Below are 20,049 nucleotides of genomic sequence, written 5' to 3' on the forward strand. Positions count from 1 at the left end.
GTACGTTTCTGGTATAGGGCGCAGATCTCGTATATGTGCGGATGACCCAAATACCTAATACGGCTGCAACGTACAGCTCCCATCCTAGTCGGTGGCTTGCCTCTTGCTGCCTAGTAGTACGTACGCGATGGGGCTTGGGTCTATCCGAGTCAGCAAGCGGGCGAGCTCTGACTATATACGAGGCTCGTCTAGAAGCCCGAGCCGGTCAGGTGGTAAGGGATTCGAGAAACAAATTGCGTCGGTTTCATGGACACTGAAGAAGGAATAGATTGCCGCATTTCGCACGGGAGCTCATGCCCAGCCTTAAATTTCTCCATTTTCGGACTGTTTGTGCTTGCGAACCCCGGCGGCTTGGCTCGAAGGAAAAATATAACCGACAAAGGTCCCTCCCATATCCAGCCTATCCCATGAATTTTCATCCTGCTAGTGGGTTATTAAGGGCTCGTGGGGCGAGATTCATACATGCTATAAGAGCTGTACTAGTACCGTACCGTCTTTTCTTTGGTCCGTGTATGAACGCGAAAACGCGAGACGGCGTAGGACAGTAGCTGGCAGGGGATGCAGGGAAACATCGATATCGCCATCACAAAGGCAGAGTGTGAGGAGCTGTAGCGTCCCGAGTCGTACGCTTCGAAAATCGACCGTCGAATAGGGACAAGCATCGATACCATCAATATCCCCGGTTCTTACCGTTTCCTTCTGCCTCCGGGTCTTCCACCGGCAGCTCTGAGCCTAGCACAACCGGGTCGATCCAACTCCGACCGAGTCCTCCGCCCTTCTCCCTAGTGGATTCGTGCTGCTCGAGCCGGTACGGACCTCTCGGTCCGTGTACGGGCTCGAAGTCAAAGATGCGGTAGTCGGCGTTGAAGTACCAGTAGCCGGATACAGCTAGGCGCAGGAAAGCCGAGTGGGATACGACGACGATGACTTTCTCTGGGCGCTCGTACAGCTGCTTCAGGGATTCTTGAGCGCGCGCCAGGAGTGCCTCTTTGGTGAAGTGGTAGTGGCTAGCCGCTGGAGAGGTCTTGTCCGGAAACACTGGGTCGACTTTGGAGAAGTCTACGCTGGGGAACTCCTGGACGAGCCTGTCGACGGGACTGCCGGTGTCGCAGGGCTTGACCGAGTTTTCTATCGATATGTCTTAGAACGTGTCTGCTCGTCGATGTAGCCCGAGCGAAAAACTGACATGGCCCATTGCCGCCTTGCGACGTCTCGGTACCCCGTCGGAGCTACGTGGTTAGGACAAGGGGCCCGCATACCTTGCCAGCCCGCGTGAGCCTCGATTTTCACGCCCTTCTCTATGAGCCAATCGACGGACCGTAGGGCAGTTTGTACCACCCTCCGCAGAGGAGAGACTACGATGAGCTCGGCCTGCTGAGCCAACGGATTCTCCACGAGGCTTTTACGCAGATCTGCACACTGCTCCCGGCCCTCCTCGGTCAGGCCCGGGTCGGGTATTTTAAAGTCCTCTAAGTTCTATTTAGAAGCTGTACTCGAGAGAAAGGGGTAAGGGGTAGGTATGCTTATGGTCCCGTGCTGGCGGACTCACTCGTCGCGTTATGCTGGGCCTGCGCATGGCGGACAAGTATTAGGGTCGGTGGCATCGTCAGAAAGAAAGCAAAGTCTCGCTAGTTTCTATGAAAACGGTCCTATCTGAGGGAGCTCTGCGATGAGTGTTGCGAGATTGGAGAAAGAGGAAACGTGAGGGAGAGAATAGGACGAGTTAGTATATATATATATATATATATATACACACACAGAAATCCGAGAAAAGGAGAGAGGCAATGAATGACGCCTAGGCAGATAGCCGGAAGCTTGTGCAATGTGCGAAAACAAGGCGAGTAAAGAATGAGCAGCACTTGCTTACTGTGAGCCGTCTAGGCTATTGGGTTGAAGCCGAAGATACTACGTGAGAGTGAAAAAAAAAAGGCCGAATCGATACGTCGGCTACGCCAGGAGGCTTGCGGGAGAGGGTACAAAGGCAGAATTACAGCTTAAGATCTTCGGTAGCGTTGGTGGCAGTATTGCACCGGTAGGATAATACCTACCTATATGCATACCTACCTGCCTATGCGGTATCCTGCACAATGCCATGAAGCGGATTAACATGTGCCATTTTGAAGCAATACCTAGGGAAAAACCACGGTGACGATACCTATGCGCGTGGTAGGTAGATGCACGCTATATTACGGTATGCGCCTAACAGGAATTTATGTACCAAAGCAGTCGTTTGGTGCTAGGTAATGCGTATAAAAAGTAGAAGCTATGTGGTGACAGCGGTATTCTCATAATTCTATAACTCCATATCTACGTACGATCTCCATCAGTATCAACTTCTCTCCACGGCAATAACAACAAAAATCCAGAATTGTGAATCCAACCGGGGAAGAAAAAAAAGGAGAGAACGGGGGAAAATGACCAGCATCGACGAACTCTTCAAGGTGAGTCGCGAGACGTCGATAAACACCTCCATTCCATTCTAACTTAGCATTCCTCGCAACGGCTGCTGTTTTCCGCGTACAGCTAACGGCGGCGATAGGCGTCCGGTGTTCGCAGTAAGCGCAAGCTTGAACCCCTTCGAGATCCTAGTATGTCGCTCGCCTTTCTCTCTTTGTTAGCCAACCTCTCAATCCTGCAAGCTGACGCTCTGTAACGCGACATAGACGAGATCTACAAGTCTGCCCGACTCACATCCAACGGCCGCAGCCCCCGTCACGCGCGCGCCGAGGACGAGACCGCAAACGACAACGACGATGTCGAGGCCGGCCCCGCTCCCCCGCCGCCAGACGGTGAAGACGACAACGGAAACGGCAGCTATGGGCCGGGTCTCCCACCAGACGAAGACGACGACGAGGAAGGCCGGTTCTACGGCGGCGGCATCACGGCACAGGAGAACGACGTCCTGGATTATGTAGAGGGCAACGACAACGATGACCCCAATGCGAACGCGGCGCCCGAAAAATTCGATAGCGCCTGGCTACGGCGGACCGCCATCAACTTCGAGAAGCGCATCAACAAGAACGCCGAGCTGCGTGCCAAGTTCGAGGGCGAGCCACAAAAGTTCATTGCCAGCGAGGCCGACCTCGATACCGACATCAAGGCCCTGAGCATCCTCGCCGAGCACCCGGAGCTGTACCCCGAATTCGCGCGCCTCGGCTGCGTCGCAAGCTTGGTCGGACTCTTAGCCCACGAGAACTCCGACATCGCCATCGACGCTATCGAGATTGTCAACGAGCTGACCGACGAAGACGTAGCGGCCGATGACGACCAGTGGAACGCCCTTGTCAATGCGCTCCTGGAAGCTGATCTGCTGGGACTGCTCGTGTCCAACTTTGAGAGGCTGGACGAGGACCAAGAGGCTGATCGCAGCGGCGTGTACTACGCCCTGAGCGTGGTGGAGAACCTGTGCGGACGGACCGTCACGGCCGAGAAGATTGCGGAACGAGAGGAGTTGCTCAAGTGGTTACTACGGCGGATACAAATCAAAGAGAAGACTGTCAGCCAGAATAAGCAATACGCCGCTGAGGTCCTCGCGATCTTGGTGCAGACGTCGGCGAAGAACCGAAGAAGGCTAGCTAGCCTAGACGCCGTGGACATCATGCTGCAGCTTGTCGCACCCTACCGAAAACACGACCCCGGGAAGGGGGGCGAAGAGGAAGAATACGTGGAGAACCTCTTTGAGGCGCTGGCGTGCCTCGTAGACGAGCCCGAGGGCAAGACCAAGTTCGTCGAAGCCGAGGGCGTCGAGCTATGCCTGATCATGCTGAAGGAGGGCAAGATGAGCAAGGTGGCCGCGCTGCGGCTCCTCGACCACGCCGTGGGCGGGCGCGGCGCGGCGGCGACGGCCGAGGTGTGCCGGCGCGTCGTCGGCGCGGGCGGGCTCAAGAACATCTTCACGCTGTTCATGAAGAAGGGGCTCGACGGGCGCGCGGCGGAGCACCTGATCGGCGTGTTCGCGTCGCTGCTGCGGCGGCTGCCGGCCGACTCGCCGGAGCGCGTCCGCGCGCTGGCCAAGTTCGCCGAGAAGGACTACGAGAAGACGCGCAAGCTCGCCGCGCTGCGGCGCGAGTACGCGGCGCGCCTGGCGGCGGCGGACGAGGCGATGCGCGCGGAGCGGGAGGGAGCCGAAGACGACGACGACGACGACGAAGACGCGGCAGAAGAGCGGTTCTCGCGCCGCCTCGACGCCGGGCTCTTCTGCCTGCAGACCCTGGACGTGGTGCTCGCGTGGCTCGCGGCGGAGGACAGCGGCGCGCGGCGCACGATCCGGGGAATCCTCGCGGACCGGGACGAGACACTGGACGTGATCGCCGCGACGATACGCGAGCAGATCGCGGGGATCAACGTGGAGGACACGGAGGGCAAGGACACGAAGGAGATGCTCTCGACGCTGGTGGAGTTCCTGCGATAGCCAGGGGAGGGGTAGTGAAGAGGGAGAGAGAGATAAGAATGAGGGCGAGATTAAGGAGTTTGTAAGGCTATTCTTAGCAACTCGAGGACAAAAGAAAGACTAGAAGAACCGTGAACGTGGAATGTGGTGAGAGCATGTCGACCGATTCCTACGGAGCGCGGCACGAAAAAAAAAACTCTGGAATCTCGTTCTCTTCCTCTACATGCACAAATAAGCGAACCCATCTTTGCATCCGAGCGATGTCGAACCGACATGTTATATACTGACGTCGTATCTCTCTCGTTCCCTGCTCCCCCTCAACCCAAACTTATAGATGTAATAGTAACAACGACCAGTGTGTGCACGCAAGCGCTATAGTACGACAGGTCGCTCTTCTACGATCGCAATCCTCCTGACCTCTTTCCTCCCTCCCCTCCGGGCCTATCACCGTGGATTCACGTAGCTATGGATTGTGCTACGTGGCAAGGGCGTGCCGTCGTCGACATCCAGTGCTCGCTCACCTGTCCGCCCCTATCCTCTCGTCCCTTCGTCCTAGCGTTGCCGTCGTCGCCGTCGTCCGTACGTCCGCCATGTGTTTGCGCGGGGAGACAAAGAGAAGCGCGTGCGGGCGCGGGCGAATCACGACCGGGAGGGCGGCACGGGCTTGACCTCGAAGACGGCGTGGAGCAGGTTCTTGACGACGGTGGTCTCGCCCTTCTTGCCGGCGGCCTGGATCTCCTTGATGCGGATCTCGGCCTCGCGGTTGGCCTCGTCCTCGGCTTGCTTGTTGCCCTGGGTGTGCTGTCGTCGTCGGCGGCGGCGCCGGGTGGTTAGCGCGAGCGGCTGGGACCGGGGGGGGGGGGGGGGGGGGGGGGGGCAGAAAGGAAGCAGCCGCGCGTACCTCGGCCTCGAACTTCTTGAACTCCTCGTCCTTGGTCTGCCGGTAGGCTTCTATCTCCTTCTTGGCCTCGTCTCGGGCCTCGCGCACCCGCTTGGTTCGGTCTGCAGAAGGGGGCGGAGCTAGTTAGCCGTTCCGTCTGCTGTGGCGTATGTGGAACCGGGGGAGGGGGGGGTCCTCGCCCGGGTAGAGGGAGTATACGAACATTCTCGGGCCTTCTGGACGATCTTGGAAGCTTCCCTCTCGGCCTACGTGGCGCGCCACGAGCTACTTGTCAGCCAGACTTGCTACGCGGTGGGTAGGCTCTGTTACGCGGGTTTTCGGCGGGGTGGCATTATCGTATGCGGAGTGGTGCGTACATCGAGCAGGGTCTGGATGCCTGCCGAGTTCTGGGCCGACTAGAGGAAGAGGGCGGTTAGCGGAGAGTTTTTCGTTTTCCTCTTCTTTGCCTCTACGAGCAAAACTGGGGGAGGGCGGTGTTGACAGCGGTGGTTTTGGGTTGGTTGATGCTGATTGGACGTACCATCCTGCTAATTTCAAGAAGGAATTCAGTTCTATCGGTCTCGCGGAGCGTTGATGACGAAGAGGAGAGGAGGATGGATGGCAAAAGGCGAGCTATTCGCGGCCAAAACGGTGGTGATGAAGGCGTGTGTTGGCGATTGGCTTATATCCAGATTCCGACCTAGTAGATATGTGAGAGAGCTTCGGCGAGTTTACGGGCAGGCAGGTAATCGGAGAGAACTGAAGTCGCTGTTAAAGGTACCTAGCATTACATAAGAGGTACCTAAGGTACTTGAGGAAAACGGGGCGAGACGGGGCAAGATCGGGCAGGAGCTGAGGCGCCAGATGGCTACTGGAGGCTGGCAGGTGACAAGGTAAAAACATCGGATCGAGTGCCTAAGGTAAGTACCCAAGTACTTTCCTGTTGGCGGATAGGATCGACGCTCTTTTATTCTATTCCAACTCCCTTCTCCACTTACACCTGTGTCGACCACCAGCGCACACACCTAACGGGCGACGGGCCGTTTCGATAATACGCAAGTCGCTGCAAGTAGCAGACCGTACGCAGGACATAGCTATGGCCTCGTAGAGAACCCCAGATCCCACCCGAGTTCTCTGACAGAATTACGCGATCCCGCTCGCACGGCAGCAGCCATGTCGCGCGCTTCCAAGCTCACTCTCGCCGGGACCTCGCTCTTCGCCGTGGGCATGATCGTCGTCGTGCATTTCCAGCAGAAATTTGAAAAGGATGTAGGTGCGAGCACGTCCTCGGGAACGACCGGTCCGCTTACCCAACCGTTGCCCTAGGCGATGCACCAGGGCGTCGTGCGCGACCTGGAGCAGCAGCGCATCAAGAAGGAGCGCCAGCTCGACTTCGAGACGCAGAGGGCCCTCGAGGAGGAGTACAAGAAGGGCCAGACCGTCAGAGAGAGCACGGAAGACTTGCCGTCCAAGCAGCTGCCGAACCGGTAGCCCGCCTAGTCGTGTTGATGTACCACCGGGCTAGAGGCGACGTGCCGCCTACGTGTGCCCCATCATGTCAAAACTCATCTCCATCCTCGCACTCGCTCTGCTCGTGAATTCGGGAACGACGTGATCTCGAGAAACCGTAGGCTTTCCGGCTCCCCGGCCGCAGTACGCCCGGGACGGGGCGATGACTACCGATCGCGCGCTTCGGGCCTAGCGGCCGAGAAGCTACACGAGCCATTGTCTTGGGGAAGACTAATGGGGGTAAACAGCGAGTTTCGGTACCTAGGAACAGGACACGCTTACAACCGGATCGGGGGCAGCGGTAGGCTCCATATCTACAGAAGCTCGGGTAGCTCAATGGGGAAGTGCCTCTACCCAGCACGTGTCGTTAGACCTCCTTGGTCGAGCACCCGGGGCTTTCTTGATGCTCTAGCCATAGGGGCCTGTCGAGGTGGTCCTCCAGACCCTCCCTATCCTGACGCAGACGAGGGATAGTCCTAGGGAGATGCCAGTTCGAACCCGGCCCCGAGCAGCTTCTCACAACCCCCTCCTTTTTTTTTCTTTTTTTTTTTTTAAAACGACGGCTTTCCTCCTCTCTACTATTCAACTTCCTTCCAGCCAGCCGTCTATTAGTATTGGTCAGCCTAGAGCCATTCGCTCTCGGTACGACGACCTCACGTTCTTTTCCCGAACGCCGTATGCCCGTTTCCAACAAGCTACCTCGCTCGTATCCTCAGGTACCCCGATGAATATAAATATCAACATGACGAAATGCTACTAGGGGCTAACGTGTGTAAATGATATGGTAGGTACCTACCTATCATAGGGGGGTATCTATCGATAGTATATCTGCAATGCTGACACGATATGGACATGACCTTTGTGTAATAATGACGAACGCTTGCTGTAAGTATAAAATACTTACAGTAAAAGTCATGGTACGGATTTTATCATAATCTAATATAAGCATAATGTTATAATGCAGTTATTCTAATAAGATAGATATTCGTTGCCTTCTCGATATTATATTAATTCGGACATGCGAGTGTCAAACCTGTACCTGCCCACGCCAACAGGTACCTAATGTACTAAACGCACTTGGCATGGCTTGCCGGGGCAGCGCGGTAACACCTCACTGGACGGTTTCTGGGGCACAGAGGAGGTACCTCTCCTAGGCCGTAATGTAGTGTACCTTAAGTAGAGGTAGGTATCTAAGGTAATGCGTCAGGTCAGGTCAGGCCAATGGATGAGAGAGGTGGGTGCCTGTAGGTTGCTCGCTAGGTCCCTAGCCTTGGATAGGTTTAGGTGCCTAGGCTCTCTGTAGGGTTATGTAGGGCGTAACGTAAGACGTCATTGAGATGTGTGCCGGATCCGCCGCCGGCACTGCTGCGCACAGCTAGGCTTGGCCGTCTGGTTGTGTCAGTAGTAGGCCACTGCCGACTCCAACACCGACTCTCTCTTCCTTTCTCTCTCCCCTCTTCTTCCTACTCCCCTCGTGCGTCGAGCCCGCCATCGGAACCACGACCACCGCGACGATCCCGCCCGTGCATCTTAAACCTTGGTCTCCCGGTGAGACACGACGATCTGGTCCTGGTAGTCCTTCACCACGTCCTGCTCGATGTTCTCCGCGAACACGTCGACCTCCGTCTCCGCGAACTTCCTCGCGCTGATCTTCTTCTCGAAGAGCAGGTCGAGCTCCGCAAACGTACGTCCCGTCGGCTCCGGCACGCGGAAATACGTGTAGACGAAGCAGAGGAAGCAAGATCCCGCCTGAAGACATGTGCTGTGAGCCGACAGACCTGGCAGGATGGGGACACGTCCGATAGCCCACTTACCCAGAAGAATCCGGCATAGTTGCCCCAGTTCCACGCCGTAGGGTTCAGCATGTATGGCGTGAGAACACCGCAGATGATTCCGACCACATTGCTATCATCTGTCAGCCACAAGGGACTCTCTCTCTGTCTGTCTCAGACCAAGGTAGGGGGAGAAATCTTACTAGAGGATACGCCCGAGAACGACCGTCTTGATCTGCAGCCGCCGCGTCGATATTTCGGCGACGAGAGAATAGCACACCGTGCCAACGGTAAGCTGGTAGCACAGGGCCCACACCAACATGATGCTGCCCGTTGCGAGCGATGCCGCATTCCTATCCTCGGCCAAACCAAGGAACCCTAGGATCAAGAGCATGGCGAAGAGCCCGGCGAGGCCATACAGATACAGGGTCCTGGATAATAGGCGAGGGCCGTTAGCATCGCGCACCAGCTATACAACGGCGGGCTGCCGGCAACACGTGGGCATTGTCGTCGTTACTCACCTACGGCCGATTCCGAAAGTGATGAGTGCCCAAGCTCCGAAGACGCCGACACAGTTAATTGCATATTGGCCCATAGCGAAGGAGTACGCCTTGTCATTGGACAGGCCGGCCTGCTGGAGGAAGTACGTCGAATAATTGGAAAAAGAGTTGCCGCTCAAGTTCTGGATCGCCCAGCACATACACACAATCTATTATCCAAGTCAGCCTTGTTCTAAGGGGGGCCGTCTAGGAAGAGGCGAGTGGGCCTGACGTACTTCTGTGCGACGCCGGTCGACACCCTTGAAGCAATCCAGATAAGAAGCTCCCCTAGTGATCTACGTCCGAGAGTTAGCCAGCAACTCGGGAACGCCGCGGCGAGGACATCAACCTTCTTCTCGAAAGCCGTCGTGTGCACCATCATGGCAATGGTATCATCCGCATCGAAGTCGGTCTCTCGGTTGAGGCTAGTCAAGCGAAGCAGGGATCGCTTGGCCTGCTCGAGTTTTCCGGTCCTAACGAGCCACCAAGGCGACTCGGGAGCGAAGTAGATTCCGACAATCAGAGGCGCCGGCCACATCCACTGTAGCGCATACGGCTGTCCGGATTGTTAGCGATTGGACCCGAGACTTAGGGTGGCGAGGAGAAAGAAGGGGAGAGGGGTAAGTCCTACAATGCGATACGCCCATTCGTCGGTACGCGAGAGATGGCCCATGATGACTCCGATGCCGATAATCTGGCCGACGCCCCAGCAAAAGTTGATATAGGTGGTTAGGTAGCCACGGAGGGCCACGGGGCAGACCTCGGAGGCGTACGTGATGGTTAGGGTCTGGAAGACACCCCACGGGATACCACACAGGATCTCGGCGACCTGCAGATGCACGACGGTCTGGGCGGTAAAGAAGATGGTGGTGAAGGCGATGAGGAGCGTGAGACAAGCAATCACGGTGTACCGGTACCCGTATCGCTCCGAGACCCAGCCGTTAACGAGCAAGCCTATGATTTCGCCCTGCGAAGAGAAGAATGGTGGTCAACAGCAGTTCATCGTCCGACAGAACCTCACCGTGGCCAGCAACCAGCGTCTTTGTCGGATCGCGCAAGCCTAGAGCTCATTCGACATCATCGCTGAAACTCCACGGGATTCGTCGTCCGAATGGGAGGATGGAAGCAGGAAAAGGGTCCGCGTCGAACCCCAAGTCCATGGGCATCATGCGCGGAATCTCCAACGTACCACTACTGCACCGTTGCTCAATCCGGCCTGCCACGCTGCCGGCACTTGGTAAGTGACATTGCCATCCGCGTCGATCGACGGCACACCGTACTTCTGGTTGAACTGTGGGAAGGCATAGAAGTTATTGACGAGGGAGATATCGTAGCCCTCCATGACGATGCAGGTCGAGATGAGGACGCTCCACGCGATAGCCTTGGGATACAGCTTGAGACCTTGCAACAGGGTCATACTGTGCTCGTTCTCCGTCGCAGTCCTCGCATTCTGGATCATGTCGCCCAAGGACAAGTTATCCCTGGACGCGGCGCCCTCTTCCTTGAGCGCGCCCAAGGGCGCCTGGGTGGGGACGTCGCCGTCGACATTCTTCTCCGTTGGCGAGGCCATAGTGTAGTAGGGCAGGGCTACAGGGGGCCGCTGTCGAGGTGATGGGAAAAAGGAAAGATGGCGTCGTTATCGCTGTCGGCAAGTTGCCTTCGCCCCGGGCAGCGCACGTAGGAAAGGGTGTGTATGCGACAGTTGAGAGGCGGGCGTGTCGCACCTATCACCAGGTCGTGTGGCTTGAGATGCAGGACAGGCAGGCCACTCCCATTTATGTTAACACGATGACAGGCGTCGGGGAAGTCAGCCAGAGGCGATCCCGAGGCAGGTTGCCAGCATCCAAACCGGTTTAGCGCGGCAGGAGTTTTGCCCCCCTCCCCTCCCCTTTCCCCCCCCCTGGCACACACGCGCTGGGAGGGAGGGTATTGCTATAACAGCATACTCAGGGTTATAACAAAGCGGAAACTTAACTTGACTTGAAAAAAAGTTTCAAAAATAGAAACTCACCTAACTCAACTCAAGGTTTTTTTTCTCAAAACTTAACTTGAGTTTTGAAAATCGAAACTTTTTTTTTTTCAACCCTGGGCATACCGTGTATAGCGCTGCTGAGGTGCGCAGCACCCAAAGCAGTAAAAGCTGTGGAGAGAAGTTGGAGAAAGGATGCGGGGAAGAACCGCAGAGAAGGGTTCGAATCCTGGTTCGGACGGCTGCCATAAGCTGGCGCACGCTGGCGCTGGCGTACGCTGCTATGCGCTGGGGGGGCACGTCCGGGACACGCTGGGGATGCGCCGGGGATGCGCTGGGGACACGCTGGGGACTCTCCCCGGCCCGACTAGGATTACAGCAGGCTCCAGGGGAGAGAGGTCCTGGCGAATAGCCACCGGCCAGACTGGGTCGAGGTAATGGTCATCAGCTCCGTCTCCCTCCCGCACGCCCGGAGACGAAGCTGCGCTGCGCTACGCGAGAAACAACCCCATGTTGTTGGCCCTGCCCCCCCGAGCTAAAGCTTGAAACTCGATAAGTATTCGGGACAAGTCTGCCCAACTTTGGGGATCGCTTTGGCTTATTTTGGATTCCCTCCCCTCTTCCTTCTCGCCGGTTTTGTCCCTCTTCGGTCGCGTCGTCCCCCCCTTCCAAGCGAAACTTTGGGGCTCGCTTCGACTCCAAGCGTAGTAAACACGACCGGAAAAGCGCATCGTGGTGCCTGCGGGGCCGCCGACGTCGCGAATGTCCTCACCAGAGCAGACCGAATTGCTGGCTACACCATGGTACGGCCGCCCCTTCCCCCCCCTCCACCCTAATCGCGTCGAGGACAAGCACATCTCTCGGCGACGTGGCGATACCTGTCATTTTCCTTGTTGCATGTCTCGGGCAGGCTCGCGGTTCCGACGCTGCTGGGGCCCGACTAATTGCTGACCTGGATACTCTCTCTTGTCCGAGATAGCGTTACGTGCCGCGAACATCACCTGAAATGTGAGATATGTCTGGCGGGCAATTTGTATCCCTCTCCTGCTGAGTATGGGGGGACTAATCTGTCCAACGATAGGCGATCGCTCGGTCCCTAGATGCGGCCGCTGTGTCCGTGCCGGTCGCGAGTGCAAACTCGGCTTCAAGTTCAAGCCTAGCAAAGGCACGATATTACCTACATGCACACATATACATAGAGCGTCTCGCAGCGTTGCGTAAAGGCCGGCCCTAACGGTTTCCTGCAGATACATTCAGTAGAGACCAAAGATGGCTGAAGCCACCCCGGGCTTGTAAGTCGTACCATCGAGAAAACGTCGCCGCGGGGGAGGATTTCACACGCGACTAAAGCTTATAAGTGATATATGTCGACGAGTCGAGACACCTGGCGACCGGAAGGCCGCTCGACATATCCCAACTGGAGCTTCATGCTGTTAGGGCTCATATGGAGGATTCGGGCGCGGTCTCTCCCGACACTATCTCGCCAACACCCAGCAGGTCCAGGCAAGACAAGGGTGCCAGACACCAGCCAGTCGACGTTGTTCGAGCGGGACATAGGCATTCACCAAGACGTTACGACCTGCTTCCGTGCGAGATTAGCCCCGTAACCGAGGGCCATTCTCGCCGATACCACCTAGAAGCCGAAGCTGTCAGGGCCGCCCACACGCGATCCCCAGACTCTACAGACCACACGCTTATGCCCATTTCCGGGGATATCCCAGGTTCCGAGATTCAAAACGGCCCGGTGCTGCCGCTCAAGAACCGAACCGAGGCGCTCTTATTTCGACATTACATCCAGAAACTAGCAATCTGTGTAAGTCGGGCCAAGGTGCGCAATGCGCGGCACGGGGGGAAATGAGGGAGGAAGAGGGAGGGGGAGGAGGGGGTTGGTGGCGATGTAGAGAGAGCTGACCGGAATCAGTTGGACCTATGCGACCCGTCTCGGCACTTCGAACTCGTCGTCCCCGAGCGGGCCAGGGGGTGTCATACGCTCCTGAATGCGATATTTGCCATAGCGGCGAGGCACCTGAGCCATACGACGGGTTTCGACCCGCTCGCCTCGAACAGGTACCACGACGAGTGCCTCAGGTACCTCATCCCTATGTTAGATCATGCCTCGACCGTGTCGGACGAGAACCTGTTTGCAGCGACGATCATCCTACGCATGCTCGAGGAGATGGATGGTAAGACAAAACGTATATATGTATATGTGTATATGTGGACGGGGAAATACGAGGGAAGAGGGGACGCTCGGCTAAGAACGATTGATGGCAGTTCCAACGACGGGCCAGGACAACTACAGCCACCTGCTCGGCATCCACGCCTTCGTCAACGTCGGAGACCACTACATGGTGTCGGGTAGCCTGAGTGCTGCGTCGTTCTGGGTAGGACTGCGGCAAGAAATATATATCGCCGTGATAACGCAGCAGCCGGTCAAGGTCAGCCTGGACCACTTCGTGGTGGACCGATCTTTCGAGCCGGCCGACGACTACACGTGGTCGAATCGTGCCATCATCATACTCGCCGACGTCCTCAACTTCTGCTTCGGAGATAGCCCCTCCGCCGTGGGCCACTGGAACGCGCTCAACGAAGCGGCCAAAAAGTGGTCCATCGTTCGACCTACCTCCTTCAACCCGTTTTTCTACCGGGAGCGTACGCCGACCCTGGCCTTCCCTGAAGTGTGGCACGGGTCGAGCTGCCACGGTAAGTGATGAGAATTCGGCGAGATATCTGCCCAAGGCCCAACGCAAGGGCGGGGTGCGAGCGCGCGAGCTAACCTCAATCTTTCCCCCCCCCTTCGCCAGTCATCGGGATTCAGCACCATATTCTCGCGGAGCTGTTCCTGACCCAGTTCGATCCCACCATCCCCAAAGTGGGTACACGTCGTCGGGCAGCGGTAAAGCAAATGACGGTGAGTTGATTCGCGCGCGACGCGATAGATTCTGATCTACCTGCTTGCCTGCCTGGCCTGGCTAGGGACGCTAATGCGACGGCAGCATCGTATCGAGACTCTGGTGAGAGAGCTTTGCGGGATCGGGGTCTGCAACCAGTGGACGCCGCCGAGCATGTTCACTGCATGCATGGGCATCGCGATGTGTATGGAGACGTCCCGCGCGCCATTAATAATGGTTAATAAAACTAACCGGCTCGGCTTGTACGTGTAGTTGGCGACCATTTCAGCGAACCGGCCGACCAGGAGGCCCTCCTCGACCTCCTCAGAAGAACCGAGGCGGATCACGCCCGCCCGACAGCGGCTATACAACAACAACTAAAGAAAGCATGGGGCTGGATACCGGATAATGACGAATAAAGGACTTGTGTATGGATCGGCCAGGGCACCCGAGGGGGGTTCTGAGGTAGCAAGCGTCGTAGGTGGCTGCTACGTGGACCGCCGAGGGGGGGGAGGGCACTCGAGGGGGTGTGACCTTTCACGGCAGCCTCACAACCGCCCCAGACTACCGAATCTGGACGGGCCCGCATTCCCAAGGCCCATAACGCGGGGAATCTAATGGGTTCTAGAGCGAGCAAATACCGAGAAAAAAAAAGAAAAAGAAAACGAAGAAAAAAAATGGTCTACGTGACGCTTGGGTGCCCGCCTTAGGAAGGAAAAAGCTGGGAAATTGCTTGGTGACGGGGCGCAGGATATGATCTACCCCTAGTGCCGGGGAATCTTTCCCTTTTTTCGCGGATCGTGGATTTTACCCCGATTCTGCCCCACCGGGGCAGTGTTCCTGGTTTCGTACTCATCGGGGGATAGACGGGTACGGGGTGTGAAGGGTATGCTTCGGCGAATTTCGCCTTATCCAGTCGAGGGTCCAATATCGTCGGGGGCTAACGCAGAGGAGAGACCTGGTATGTCGACTACACTACGCTACGCTGTACCACTTACACGTGGCTCATGGCAGCTCAGCGTGCGCGAGAGCCGCCTCTAGGTATATATGGGGGTTGACGACGACAAGCGACGGTGAGATGAAGCTGCTTCGTTCTTCAGACACCTCGAAGACCTTCTTCTCCTCCAACTTCTTAACTCGGATACCCCCTTTCTCCCCCCTCGCCACTCACACCACCATACAGTACACCTACTGTCCCTCACAGCACAATATCTGCGCGATGGCACCGGGCGTTCTCGCTGACGACACCTCGGCCAGGGACGGGTTTGCTCTCGAGGCGACCGCGGACGACATCGACGCGGTCAACGTGCTCAAGGGCCAGGCCAAGTACGACGCGGCGTCCAAGTTCGACTCGGCAAAGGACAAGACGCAGTTCCGGCAGTACGAGGACGCCTGCGACCGGGTCAAGAACTTCTACCGCGAGCAGCACGCGAAGCAGACCGTCGCGTTCAACCTCAGGGCCCGCAACCGCTTCAGGCACGGCCCGCCGCGCGACGAGATGACGGTCTGGCAGGCGATCGAGAAGCTCAACACGCTCATCGACGAGTCGGACCCGGACACGAGCCTGTCCCAGATCGCGCACCTGCTGCAGTCGGCCGAGGCGATCCGCCGCGACGGCAAGCCGCGCTGGATGCAGCTGACGGGCCTGATCCACGACCTGGGCAAGCTGCTGTACTTCTACGGGTCCGAGGGCCAGTGGGACGTGGTCGGCGACACGTTCCCGGTCGGGTGCGCGTTCGACGCCGCGGGCATCATCTACGGGGCGGACACGTTCGGGGACAACCCGGACTCGAGCGACCCCGTCTACAGCACGAGGGACGGCATCTACGCGCCCGGGTGCGGGCTCGACAACGTGATGCTGTCGTGGGGCCACGACGAATACCTGTACCACGTGGTGCGCGACCAGTCGACGCTGCCGGCCGAGGCGCTCGCCATGATCCGCTACCACAGCTTCTACCCGTGGCACCGCGAGGGCGCGTACCGGCACCTGATGAACGCCCACGACGAGGACATGCTGCGGGCCGTGCTCGCGTTCAACCCGTACGACCTGTACAGCAAGAGCGACGCCGTGCCCGACGTCGAGACCCTCAAGCCCTACTACCTCGAGCTCATCGACGAGTTCTTCCCCCAGAAGGTGATCAAGTGGTAGAGAGGGAGAGTATGGAGGGAGAGAGAAGAGTATAGAAACTGGAATGACGTCTATATACACACGCGCGCGCTGCGATTGGTGGCCATCCCCGTGAGGCTGCGTATCTGCCTGGCTACTCTCCCCTTCACTTCTCCGTGCTTGGCTGAGATAGGGGAGCCTGGGTGCTCCTCTAGGCATAGGATGCGGCGGCGCTTGGGGCGAGAGAGGGGAAGGGCGTACATAGTTTATATCCGTCGGCACTAGCAAACTCGCTGGTCAGACTGACGACGATGAGGCGGAGGACGAATTGGGGGGGGAAAAAGCTGGCCAACTGTACCTACTGTATTTATTTCCGAGCATCCCCTCCGGGCTTAGTACCCAGGGAAAGCACATGGCGAGCGGGAACGGAGGCCGGACAGACGGGGGATGGGTTTCTAACGACCGTGATGAATGATATCAAGCAAGCGAATCCGCGCATACACTCAGATTTTCTAGGGGGGAAGCGGGGGGCTAGAGGGATGGCTTTCATGAATTTCGCACTGTCGGCTGTCAAAAAAGAAACCGTCTACCTACCTACCGTTTCAGGTGCCTAACCTACCTATATCTGTCCGCCTATCCATCCCATCCGTCCATCCATCCATCTACTCTTCACGAGCAATCAAACACCCGATGTCGTCAGGAGAAGTATATTTAACGTCACGCATTCTATCTAAACGAGATAATGAGATGTCGTTAGGAGACGAAGAAGAAAAGCTAGAGACGTAAGCACTAACAGGAGCCGCCTCCCGCTGCTGTGATACCTAGGTACATGCAAACGCACGCAGGGAGTAACGATAACGGTAACAGCGGTAGCAGGTAACAGTAACGAGTAACCGGGAGTGAGATTAGCATAAACCGGGGGAAAGGGTGGGGGGAGGATGGGGGGGGAGGAATACACTGCAGGTCTCCTACCGAGCCTCGCGTATCTGGTCAGACGGCCGCGAGCGCTAGAACAAGTAAATAGGTATGTATATTTAGTGTGCATGCTCATAGGTAAGCATTCCCTATATGCGACTGGAGGTGGGTTGTTGGAGCGCTATAGGTAGGCATGTTATCACCGCTCTATAGGCAGGTATATAAGTTAGGTATATAGTCACCAGTAGTGATAGCACCCTTTCGCGCGCATCTCAGTAGTTGCAGATGCCGCCGTAGTCTTCGCTCATAGTCCAGGTGCCTGCGAGCCCGTGCTCGACGACGACGGGTGCGCCGTCGCCGCTCTCCTCTGCCTGCTCCTCCTCTTCTTCTAGCGTGCCCCACTTGTCGCCACCATCGCCGTCGCGCTCCGTGTCCGCGAAGAAGCCGCCGGCGGGCGCCGACGGCTTCGTCTGTCGGATCGAGAAGCTGCGGGCCCACGGCGCAATCGACGGTTCCGCCGTCTCGTCGCGGGCCTGCTTGAGGAAGGGGATCAACGCCGTGCCACCGGTGCCGCGGACGCGGCCCTGCTTCTCGTTGCGGGACGCGGTCGCGAGATTCTGGCGCTGACGGGTCTCGACGGGGCCGCGGGAGCGGCTGCGCGCGCGCTTCTCGCGCGACGGCACGACGATGTAGCGCGTGACGATGGCGATGTGGATGTCGCGGAAGACGCGGAGCATGACGAGGCAGGCGTCGTAGGCGATGCCGAGCGCGGGATCGGACACGGCGTGGGCCTCGACGAACTCGCGGATGTTGGCGACGGCGGCAACGGCTTCGAGGAAGCGCGCGTGGGGGCCCGGCATATAGCGCCGCATGTCGCGGATGAAGTTGTGCTGCGGGACGGCACTCCGACCCTCGCGCTCCGACTCGGAAGACGGGTCGGGGCGCTCGCCCGTCGGGCGGTGCTCGATGCCGAGCACGATGTCGAAGAATTGAATAAGGCTGCTCTGAGCATTGCTCGGCCCGCTATACTGGACGTAGGGCGCGTCGCCGGAGCCGTCGTCGTACACGACACCGCGCGGCAGGCCGGCCTCGGCCATGTTCTTGCTGCCGGCGAGAAAGGTGCGGATGCGGTTGTAGAAGAAGCCAGGGTCGCAGTTCTCGTGCATGCGGTGCAGGAGGCGGCCGAGGACGTCGAGACGCTCGGCAAAGGCGCGCAGGCAACGTGTCACGGTTGCGCTGTCGCCCTGGCGGGCGGCGGCGATGGCGGCCAGCATCAGGGGGATGATAGGGCCGCCCCGGGCCTCGATGACGACGGAGACGAGGTAGAACCAGGACTCGTCGAGAGACCCGGTGAAGGTCAGCAGGGTGGCGAGGTTATCGAGGTCGTCGATGCCCTCGTCGATGAAGAGGGGCTTAAAGTTCCACAGGACCGAAGCGGCGTAGGTGGAGACGGGAGGGACCTCGAGGTGCTCGCAGATGTCGAGCAGCGGCACCGAGATGCTCGGCGGCACACGATCGCAGGGAGAGTCACCTCCCCAGATGTAGCCGTGAGCGAAGAAGGTGAGGAGCATGTAGGCCCTCCTCCACTCGGCGTCATGTTCCAGACCGACGGTGGAGAGGACGGGCAAGTGGTCGATGATGCCGCGGAGGCGCCGGGTCAGAATCAGGTTCTGGAGGTTAGCGGCGACGGTCTCCCACTTGTTGTAGTAGGGATCCGGGAGCCTCGTCAAGGGTAAGACGTCCGGCAAGAAACCATACCTGGGCGAGATTCCATACTCGGCGAGGTCGGGGATGGGGGCTCTCATCTCGGCGGAGAGACAGGCGGGCTGGGTAGAGAGAGATGCTGATTGGGAATCTTACTCTGCTGCTGTTACTGCGGTTGAGAGATTCGACGGGTTTGACCTGGCGAGGAAGCCGGGAGAGCGGGCGGGTTTCTTTCAGAGGAGATGGCTCGTAGTCGAGAAGCTGAAGGAGGGCAAACAAGATAGGTCCTGACGCAAGGAGTATACAGATACTATGCTGTGATACTCCTCAGCCGTGCGAGAACACCTGTTTGTCGTGGACATGCGAAGAGGGGGAGTTGAGTCGAGAGGAAGACGGAGAGGTTGTTTTTTTTTTCCAGTCGGAAAGAAAGGTGAAGAGGGAGGGAGGAAAAGGGGGAGGAGTAAGTGTACTCCGGCTTATATAAACTCGAGACGAGGTCGCGTCATTGAAGGGGGGGCGAATCTTCCTTTTTTCCTTTTTTCGATCTCTTCTTCTGCCCAGGCCAGAAGCGGAAAGGGCGACGGGGGAATGCAAGGTAATAACCATCAAGTATAACACCATCGAAACACAGAGAAGGCGCGGTCTTGACCGAGGCGAGGCCGGGCGGCGTTAGTACTTGTGATGGCAACCGCTCCCGAGCGATGACTGTAGATGTATAGGTACCTAGGTAGGTACAGGAAGGTACCCACTTAGGTAGATACTTAGGTAGGTAAGTACCTACCTCTAACAGGTACCTTAGGTACCTGTATGTAGGAAGGTTGAGAAGTGGGTACCTCGAGTACTGTATCTCTCTAGGCCGTTCAAGTACCTCAGGTACTTCCCCCCTCGTGCCGCGTACTCCGTGACCTAGAGTCTCTCATGGAGTTCTCAACTTACAGCGCCGGAGCCTTGGGACGCGTGAATGGGGGGAGGGGTTCTGCGCGAGAGTCTGCGTGAGAGTCTGCGTGAGATTGATCGTAAGTCGGCCGGAGGAAGAGCTGGAAGTGGCCGATGCCGGGCGTAGCCGGATGTGTGACCCGACAATTGCCGCCGCCGCAAGGTGTAGAAAGAAGAAGGAGGGCCACGAGAGAGAGGGGACCAAGGTGTGGGGGGAACTGGGTCAGGCTTGGCGGGGTCGGAGGCTGGTGTCATGTGGCTGTGCCCCGCAACACACATATGACGTACCGCGATATCCCACATCCCCGTTACCTGCATCTCATTTCCGTCCCATGCAACACACAGCACACAACACACAACCGACAAACCCCGTCCTCCCATCTGCCTACAACGCCAACTCCATCTAACCGCCGCCCGCACCGTATCATGACGCGCGG

General features: G+C 57.8%; 8 protein-coding genes across 8 annotated transcripts; 4 read left to right on the forward strand and 4 right to left on the reverse strand.

Moving 5' to 3' along the window:
* On the reverse strand, positions 1-1,740 carry GGS23DRAFT_579119 (phosphoglycerate mutase-like protein). Its single transcript, XM_051517033.1, has 3 exons — positions 1,550-1,740; positions 1,260-1,469; positions 1-1,128 (listed from the first exon to the last, which is right to left on the reverse strand). Exons 1-3 carry the CDS (start codon positions 1,602-1,604, stop codon positions 671-673), a joined length of 723 nt encoding a protein of 240 aa, XP_051369541.1. The 5' UTR covers positions 1,605-1,740; the 3' UTR covers positions 1-670.
* A 250-nt stretch (positions 1,741-1,990) lies between these two features.
* GGS23DRAFT_212190 (DUF1716-domain-containing protein) lies at positions 1,991-4,436 on the forward strand. The gene is made up of 4 exons (XM_051511895.1): positions 1,991-2,166; positions 2,224-2,441; positions 2,540-2,588; positions 2,664-4,436. Exons 2-4 carry the CDS (start codon positions 2,415-2,417, stop codon positions 4,409-4,411), a joined length of 1,824 nt encoding a protein of 607 aa, XP_051369542.1. The 5' UTR covers positions 1,991-2,166; positions 2,224-2,414; the 3' UTR covers positions 4,412-4,436.
* A 593-nt stretch (positions 4,437-5,029) lies between these two features.
* On the reverse strand, positions 5,030-5,814 carry GGS23DRAFT_599052 (vacuolar ATPase; the record flags this gene model as incomplete). The annotated part of the gene is made up of 5 exons (XM_051518873.1): positions 5,030-5,191; positions 5,292-5,392; positions 5,494-5,536; positions 5,648-5,686; positions 5,773-5,814. The coding sequence occupies 5 exons, from the start codon at positions 5,812-5,814 to the stop codon at positions 5,030-5,032; spliced, it is 387 nt and encodes a 128-aa protein (XP_051369543.1).
* Positions 5,815-6,245: 431 nt separating this feature from the next.
* Positions 6,246-7,304, forward strand: GGS23DRAFT_579131 (uncharacterized protein). Its single transcript, XM_051517034.1, has 2 exons — positions 6,246-6,539; positions 6,597-7,304. Exons 1-2 carry the CDS (start codon positions 6,444-6,446, stop codon positions 6,759-6,761), a joined length of 261 nt encoding a protein of 86 aa, XP_051369544.1. The 5' UTR covers positions 6,246-6,443; the 3' UTR covers positions 6,762-7,304.
* Positions 7,305-7,924: 620 nt separating this feature from the next.
* GGS23DRAFT_212394 (sugar transporter) lies at positions 7,925-10,880 on the reverse strand. Its single transcript, XM_051511897.1, has 8 exons — positions 10,280-10,880; positions 9,722-10,057; positions 9,440-9,646; positions 9,327-9,386; positions 9,073-9,260; positions 8,755-8,982; positions 8,594-8,684; positions 7,925-8,528 (listed from the first exon to the last, which is right to left on the reverse strand). Exons 1-8 carry the CDS (start codon positions 10,658-10,660, stop codon positions 8,310-8,312), a joined length of 1,710 nt encoding a protein of 569 aa, XP_051369545.1. The 5' UTR covers positions 10,661-10,880; the 3' UTR covers positions 7,925-8,309.
* Positions 10,881-11,659: 779 nt separating this feature from the next.
* On the forward strand, positions 11,660-14,627 carry GGS23DRAFT_212361 (uncharacterized protein). Its single transcript, XM_051511896.1, has 10 exons — positions 11,660-11,862; positions 12,039-12,067; positions 12,141-12,224; positions 12,307-12,351; positions 12,418-12,872; positions 12,981-13,242; positions 13,334-13,762; positions 13,864-13,970; positions 14,056-14,155; positions 14,224-14,627. Exons 1-10 carry the CDS (start codon positions 11,822-11,824, stop codon positions 14,367-14,369), a joined length of 1,698 nt encoding a protein of 565 aa, XP_051369546.1. The 5' UTR covers positions 11,660-11,821; the 3' UTR covers positions 14,370-14,627.
* Positions 14,628-15,169: 542 nt separating this feature from the next.
* Positions 15,170-16,099, forward strand: GGS23DRAFT_599056 (DUF706-domain-containing protein; the record flags this gene model as incomplete). Its single annotated transcript, XM_051518874.1, has 1 exon — positions 15,170-16,099. The coding sequence occupies one exon, from the start codon at positions 15,170-15,172 to the stop codon at positions 16,097-16,099; it is 930 nt and encodes a 309-aa protein (XP_051369547.1).
* Positions 16,100-16,752: 653 nt separating this feature from the next.
* GGS23DRAFT_212502 (Indoleamine 2,3-dioxygenase) lies at positions 16,753-18,890 on the reverse strand. The gene has a single exon (XM_051511898.1). The coding sequence runs from the start codon at positions 18,775-18,777 to the stop codon at positions 17,245-17,247; it is 1,533 nt and encodes a 510-aa protein (XP_051369548.1). The 5' UTR covers positions 18,778-18,890; the 3' UTR covers positions 16,753-17,244.
* Between the last annotated feature and the right edge of the window lie 1,159 nt (positions 18,891-20,049).

Source organism: Durotheca rogersii, assembly GCF_024521655.1.
Source record: "Durotheca rogersii strain YMJ 92031201 chromosome Unknown GGS23scaffold_21, whole genome shotgun sequence".
NCBI lineage: Eukaryota > Fungi > Ascomycota > Sordariomycetes > Xylariales > Xylariaceae > Durotheca > Durotheca rogersii.

Bases quoted from the DNA above. Each gene is read 5' to 3' on its own strand.
- GGS23DRAFT_212394 (XM_051511897.1), bottom strand. From the start codon at position 10,660: ATGGCCTCGCCAACGGAGAAGAATGTCGACGGCGACGTCCCCACCCAG. The intron at 10,058-10,279 runs GTACGTTGGAGA...TTCTCTTCGCAG, and splicing joins TGAGCAACGGTGCAGTAGTG to GGCGAAATCATAGGCTTGCT. The intron at 9,387-9,439 runs GTTGATGTCCTC...TCTCGGACGTAG, and splicing joins CGACGGCTTTCGAGAAGAAG to ATCACTAGGGGAGCTTCTTA.
- GGS23DRAFT_212361 (XM_051511896.1), top strand. From the start codon at position 11,822: ATGTCCTCACCAGAGCAGACCGAATTGCTGGCTACACCATG. The intron at 13,243-13,333 runs GTAAGACAAAAC...GATTGATGGCAG, and splicing joins CATGCTCGAGGAGATGGATG to TTCCAACGACGGGCCAGGAC. The intron at 13,971-14,055 runs GTGAGTTGATTC...ATGCGACGGCAG, and splicing joins CAGCGGTAAAGCAAATGACG to CATCGTATCGAGACTCTGGT.
- GGS23DRAFT_212190 (XM_051511895.1), top strand. From the start codon at position 2,415: ATGACCAGCATCGACGAACTCTTCAAG. The intron at 2,442-2,539 runs GTGAGTCGCGAG...CGGCGGCGATAG, and splicing joins GCATCGACGAACTCTTCAAG to GCGTCCGGTGTTCGCAGTAA. The intron at 2,589-2,663 runs GTATGTCGCTCG...AACGCGACATAG, and splicing joins TGAACCCCTTCGAGATCCTA to ACGAGATCTACAAGTCTGCC.
- GGS23DRAFT_579119 (XM_051517033.1), bottom strand. From the start codon at position 1,604: ATGCCACCGACCCTAATACTTGTCCGCCATGCGCAGGCCCAGCATAAC. The intron at 1,470-1,549 runs GTGAGTCCGCCA...AATAGAACTTAG, and splicing joins GGCCCAGCATAACGCGACGA to AGGACTTTAAAATACCCGAC. The intron at 1,129-1,259 runs GTATGCGGGCCC...ACATATCGATAG, and splicing joins GGCTCACGCGGGCTGGCAAG to AAAACTCGGTCAAGCCCTGC.
- GGS23DRAFT_212502 (XM_051511898.1), bottom strand. From the start codon at position 18,777: ATGAGAGCCCCCATCCCCGACCTCGCCGAGTATGGAATCTCGCCCAGG.
- GGS23DRAFT_579131 (XM_051517034.1), top strand. From the start codon at position 6,444: ATGTCGCGCGCTTCCAAGCTCACTCTCGCCGGGACCTCGCTCTTCGCC. The intron at 6,540-6,596 runs GTAGGTGCGAGC...CCGTTGCCCTAG, and splicing joins AGCAGAAATTTGAAAAGGAT to GCGATGCACCAGGGCGTCGT.